The sequence below is a fragment of the Jaculus jaculus genome, chromosome 1 (assembly GCF_020740685.1).
Source record: "Jaculus jaculus isolate mJacJac1 chromosome 1, mJacJac1.mat.Y.cur, whole genome shotgun sequence".
NCBI lineage: Eukaryota > Metazoa > Chordata > Mammalia > Rodentia > Dipodidae > Jaculus > Jaculus jaculus.
Window position 1 is genome coordinate 319971945 of NC_059102.1, and position 6440 is coordinate 319978384.

The 6440-nt window shown below is 49.9% G+C and overlaps 1 protein-coding gene across 1 annotated transcript in view; it reads right to left on the reverse strand.

The window, feature by feature from the left end:
* Positions 1-2666, reverse strand: part of Pld5 (phospholipase D family member 5) — a 369604-nt gene extending 366938 nt beyond the window's left edge. Inside the window, exon 1 of the mRNA XM_004653274.3 lies at positions 2478-2666. Within this exon, the coding sequence (XP_004653331.1) occupies positions 2478-2666 (189 nt within the window). The remainder of the gene's footprint in view (positions 1-2477) is intronic.
* Between the last annotated feature and the right edge of the window lie 3774 nt (positions 2667-6440).

Below are 6440 nucleotides of genomic sequence, written 5' to 3' on the forward strand. Positions count from 1 at the left end.
CTTAGATTGGCTTTTAAAGCAGAAGCCAAACAACTGAGTAGAGTGTTTTCAGGTATATTACCTCCATAATTATAAATTCACTTTTCAACACCATAAAGATGGTGATTGTTTTGACTAGATAGATCAGAAGGGTGTTGTTAAAATCAATTTCATCTTTGAATTTGGGACACACTCCTCTTGCACCCTGCAACTTCTAAACTAGAAAACCTTATGCAAGTTCAGCATATTGTCTGTAATGAAGCTGACAGGACATTTCCATGTCTTGTGTCAAAGCCATAGACCGGGGTACATTTGTTATAGGCTTTTAGCTCTCAAAGACTGAATTGGAAATTAACATCAATCTGCCTGAAACCCCGTGGTAATCTATGAAACATGACATATATCATAAATACCAAGTGCTTTAATTCATATGAAATTTGTATCTCTATGTGACTAATTTTTCATGGCACTTTCACAAACATTAACTCATTAAAAACGTTCGCCGATATTTCCAAGGGGCAAGAGAATATAACAAAATTAATTTGAATCCAGTCCCCATTTCTAGTTGGAAGTGAGCTTGGAAGAGAATAGAATGTGAAACAGTTGAAAAGGCAAATGATACTCTGATTTCAATAACAAATGAGGTGATCGATTTTTTTCTTTTTAATGAATGCAATACTGTCATTGGAGCATCTGAGGAGGAGGAGGCAAACAGAGGCAAAGACGACCAGATGCCCATTGCTTGTCTCTAATCCCCACCCCCACCCCTCGCCCAATAGTCCAGCATCCTATGCAGAAAGGCTCGGCTGCTGTGGCCCACAAGGCAGACCTGCTACTTGCAAGGAGAACCTGGGGGTCGGAGAACGTTTAGGTACAACGCATGCAGCATCAGCGGCGTACTCACAGAAAGACGCTCTATTGATTTTCAATAAGGGCATGAGGGAAACAGGCTGGCTAAAAGCACCCGCTGCAAGGGGACACACGTTCTTGATGACAGTAAGATGAAGACACACGTTCCATCGCCACTGTAAGGCTAGAACCGTCTTCCCTGGCGTTAAAACCAACAGCCTCCAGAAACAAAGAAAACAAAGCTGCTATCTCTCTTTTGCCCCTACAAACTCGAAGCGTCGCGGAACCCTTGAATCATTCTGGAGTGAGAGTTTTAAAATAGGTAATGCCTTTGCCTTTCAAGTAAACATCTTGCCATCCTAGAAATCTCTAAGTGACCTCCCTGTCTTAAGGAGGGAAGGCATCCTTTTGGCTCTGCACACATGACAGAGTGTGCTACCCCATGCTTCAAATAAGAGCGTTAGAATTAGTCATTTCGTTGACTTAATCAGGCTGTCAGGGGGAAAAAAAAAAGGCAGTATTTTCAGTTTAGAACAGAAACACCCCTTTCCAGGCTTCTTCTTCAGAAGTCTATCTCAACACCCTGCTGGAGTGGTTGGGAAGCAGATGGGCTTCGCGTTGTATAGCGCTGGGAAGGTGTCAATTCCCAGAGTTTTGGGTCTTTTTCCCTTATTGGAGTGTTAACCCAAATATTAGGAAGCCATCATCATTCCGTTAAGGGGATGTATTTGGATCCTGCACATCCCCCAGGGGGATCCACAGCTACTTTCCTTACCGCGTGGGGCTGTGCTCGGTAATTCTTTTAGTTTCACTTTAACATTTGGTTAAAAGATGCCAATGGGTCAGATATTTAAGTGTGGGTTCACAGGGGGCCTTTGAAAGGACTTTTTTTTTCTTCCCCCCCAGAAGGCTTAGCCTTAGGGACTCAATCCAAAGCCAGTGGCACTTCGCAGGAAGCCCGCACTCCTTGCCAGGGGGTGGGGGTCCCTAAATCAACAGCTTAGCTCAGGCTCAGGAGAAGGCGACCCCCTTCTGCCCTTCCCTTGCAACAGGCCACCTCTCCCGACCCGACCCGGGTTCAGGTGGACAGGGTCGCCCACTGCTCATCCCAGCGGGCACTTGGCAAAGAAAGCTCAACCACCCTGCGCGCGGGCCCGTGCTGGGTCGCCACTGCCAACTTCACACTCGCAGTCATTTGTACTTTCTGGGCCGGGCGAAGGAACCCCAGAGACCAAGTAAATGTCTCTTGGAAACCTTCACCCGACAACACCAAGCTCCTGGCAGCCACACTTGAGCGTTCACCTCGCCGGGGTACCCAAAGAAACCGCGCAAGTAAGCCCCAGAGCGAGGTGGTGAGGTCTGAGGGTGCCGGGTCCAGGCGGTCCCTTCCGGGGGACCCTGCCTCCCCTCCACACAGCGGGGTTCAGCGAACAGGAAAGTGCGGGAAAAAAGCCCCGAGGCTGCGACTGAGGATGGACGGACGCTGCTGGCATCCCGGCCGGGTCCCCGAACCCCGCGCGCTCGCGCGCGCTCCGGCCACCCCCACCGGGCAGGGTGCGGCGCGTGCGATAGTTGCGGGGTCGAGACCCACGCGCCGGGTACGGGGGGGGGACACGGGGGAACGGGTGCGGGGAGCGAGTGGTCCTTACGTGTTCTAGCTTGTCTTTCCTGCGGAGCCAGACGCTGGCGCTGTAGTCCTGCTGCTTGACGCTGCTGTAAAAGTTCGCGCCCACTCGGGTCAGGCTGGGCGAGGGCTCCTTGGGGCGGCTTTTCAATCTCAGCTGCTCGAAGCCCTCGTGGGGGGAGGCCGCGAGCCACTCGTGCTGCCGGATCTCCATGCTGACATGACCGGGCGGCGGCCGGCGCGCAGCGGGCTCGGGATGCGCGCGGGGACCGCGGGCACCGGCGGAGAGGAGCCGCCGCGGGAGGGCGGCGTCCGGGCAGGGGCGGAGGAGGGGGCGGGGAGGGGACGGACAGAGGGAGGGGACAAAGGGACACCCCGGAGGGTGCGGGAGCTGGCTTCCCGGGAAGGCAGGAGTGCCGGTGCGGCAGGGATAGGGTGACGGTGTCGCGGGGAGGCTGCGGTCCCGGGAAGGCTCTCGGAGAGCTCGGAGAGCTTGAAGCGCTCGCCGGCTCCCGGCGGCACCGGCGGGGACCCGGGGACGGTCCCCGGGGCGGGCGGGCCGGCGGGGGTGGGGTGCGGTGGGAGGGGCGCCGGCCCGAGCCCGCGGGTTGGCGCAGTGGAGGAGCGGCCGCGGGCCGAGCGCTGAGTCCGGCCGCCGCCCTCCGCGGCGCGGCGCGGCGCAGCTCCCGCGTCCCCCGGGCCTCGCCCTCGCCCTCGGCGGGTCTCCCCGGAGAAGCACCGCGCGGGCGGACTGGTGAGCGCGGGCCACAGGCTCCCGAGGGCTCCGCTCCGAAGCCACCTCTGCCCGCCCACCCGTCCGCCCCACCCCGCCTCGGAGCCCCGCACCCCGCCCGGGATCGCCGTTCCCCTCCCCCAGGAAAGTTCTCCAACTTCCCACCTCCGGATCCCTGCGCCCCCACCCTGGGCGACTTGGAGAGGGATCCCCAGAAAATGGGCCCTTAGACTGGACTTTTTTATGGGTAGAGGGGTGTTTCCAGACAATGCCCACCACCCGGGAGAACAGTTCTTGTCTGGCAGGCTTTGGGGCTGATGCCCCTCTGCCCACAGGTCGAACCTTGAACTCGGTTCCCTGAAGCCATTCCCAGCCCCCACGCGCCCAGACCCTGAGAATCCACCCAGCGCCCCTTCCCCGCTGCACCTGGGCACCCACAGTGGTCTCTGGCGGACGACTGGATGGCTGGTTTCTTCTTGCCGTCACTCCCCCAGGGCTGTTCAGACCTGCTTTCTTTCTGTTAAACAGTGTTAAACAGCCATGCCTGAGGGTTGGGGTGGCGGGTGGAATTAATTACATCTTACATTCTTTTATCTTTTGCTCTCCTTACACTCAGCATCTCAGAACACTTTTGGGTTTGTTGTTTTAATTAGAAAATTAAGCCCTAACTAGTCTAAGGATTTGCCAGGGCCTTAGAAAAGACCGGGATGTGGATGTACGTTTGAGAATCATCTTGGGGAGTTTGAAGAGAGCTGCAAAAATCAAACTTCTGTACAAGTCTTTGAAAGGTGATTTCAAAGTCTTTCCAGATTGGAATCTGACCAGTTTACAATTGTAAGGGTTTTTGTTGTTGTTGTTGTTTGTTTATTTTGTTTTGTTTTTGTCTCTTATCCGTCCAGAGCTCCCATAGTATATAAGATTGCATTGGCTGAGGGAAGGCTGTACTCTGTGGTAGAGCCCATGCTTGGCATGCCAGGAAGTCCCGAGTTCCATCCCAAGCACCCTCAAGTATGTCGTGGTAAAAATGGTGGTTGAAATAAGATCCTATACGCAGGAAAGAAGCCAGGGAAGCGCAAATAGTTTGTCCTGCCTTGAGGAGAGTGCCTGACCTGTGGGTCATCTCTATACCTCACAGCTGTTCTGCAAGATAAAGGTTATTAACCCATTCTCCCTCGAGGGAACTGACTCCTAGGCAGAAGCCACTCTTGCAAACACTTCCAAAGGCTTATACCAGGTTTAAAAGATGGGGTGGGGGCTGTTGCTCATGGGCAAGGTACTGAGTTTGATCCCGAGAACAGAAAGGAAGGGAGCTAGGGAAGAAAAGAGAAAGAACGAAAAAAAAAAAAAAAACGAGCAGATTTTGAACGACCTACATTCTATTGTACAGAATCCTAACAAGGTGCTTTTATTCCTTGTCTCTCAGATTTTACTATTACCATTTAGCCTTCCCAGTTTTTGCCTTTAAAACATACAGTGTGCATGACTACAATTGTTTAGTGCCAGCATTAGGAAAACCTGCTTGCCCTCTACAGAGTCTACTTCGGTCTTTGACCCTATGAGATTATGCTGCAGGTAATGGGACATTTCCAAACATTGACATGTGGTAGATAGTCAAGTCAGAGTCACAATAAAGAGTTCTAATGCAGAAGAGTTTAAACAAGTGGTTTCCATATTAGGTCAGTTATTTTTGTTGTTGTTTCATACCTGTTAAGTTATACCTTTATAGAATTTTTATAGAAAAGCATATTTATTTAATTCTCTATAAAAGTATAATTTATAAAAAAAAGTACTATGGTAGCTGATATCTCCAATTTTTAAAGACTGCATATGCATGTATTTATGCATATATGTAAATATATGTATATGTAAATATGGATTTATATGTAAATATGTATTTATATCATAGCAAGATTAGTGAGCTATGGTAGCTATGGTCCAAAAATATCAAGCAGAACATCACCGTTATGGCTTCATGTTTGCACAGCAAGCCAGTGCACTCACCAAGTGAAACAAACCCTAGTGCTTTCTTACGCATACTTCCTTTCCTTCCACCTTCAATCCTTATTCAAGTTTACTGCTTGTGATACTAATACAGAACTGATTGGTTGACCTTCAGAAGGCCATTTGACATCATATTGAACTCAATGTTAGCTATGGGAGGGAAGAAAAATATTTCTGCCCATGACTAATGATAACACTAGCAACAGTACTAAACATACTACATGATTAGCCCTACTGAATCCATTCATTACTCCATGAGACATTTTCCTGTGCATTAGCCCATACATCTGACACATGCAGCAGTGTCTACCCTACAGACCACTGGCCCTTAGAAGCTGTGGCCATGCGTGATCCTTTACTATGCAGGGAGCACATTGTGCATCTAGGGCACACAGTGAATCCTGGTGAAGACACAGCGGAATGTGCAATGGTGCCTTACAGTCCACTTTTGTTTCTTTACCTTCGGAGGCCCTCAGCACTAAAATACTCAGATTTTAGCACTAGTTTCTTTGGTTGTTAATCTATCACTTTCTTGGTGGACACTGGTTTTCATCAGCTTCAAGTTCAGCAACTGTGGATGCATTAGTCAGCTTTCTTGTTGCTGCTACAAACACCTGAGACAGGGTCAACTTACAGAGCGAAAAGGGCTCGGTGTTGGAGGGTTCACTCCATGATTGATTGTCCCCCCAATTGCTTTGGAGCCTGTGGTGAAGAAGGACATCAGAGCAGATGGCAAACTGCTCTCCTCGCAGTGGGGAAGCAAGGAGAGGAAGCAGCAGCAGCTGGGGTCCTCATAATCCCCTTCAGCGCCATGCCCATCTCAACCCACTGGCCTCCTTTTCTTGAAGGCTTCACCAGTATTGTCACAGGCTGGGAATCAAGCCTTTAAACACGTGAGCCTTTGAGGAACATTTATACAAGTCACAGTAGAGGAATAGTCATTACTTTGTCAAATGATTACAACAGGGATAGGATGAAAAATTACTGCAGAAACTACAGAACTCTGTGCTTTAAGAACTTTCAGGTGCTGGCATGTTCTCCTTTGCATTGTAATGATGTTTTCTTTTCCATTAGCAGTTGTCTCAATGAAGTAAACTCATTTGCTTATTATAAAAACTGCAGCTAGCTACAAATTTATAGCTCACTGATGTTTGCATTTAATTTAGACTTACTTAGCTGCTATTTAAACCTTCTTGTTTCACACGATATGGAAAATCAAGTAAAACATATAGCTGGTTTTTTGAATCTAAACCT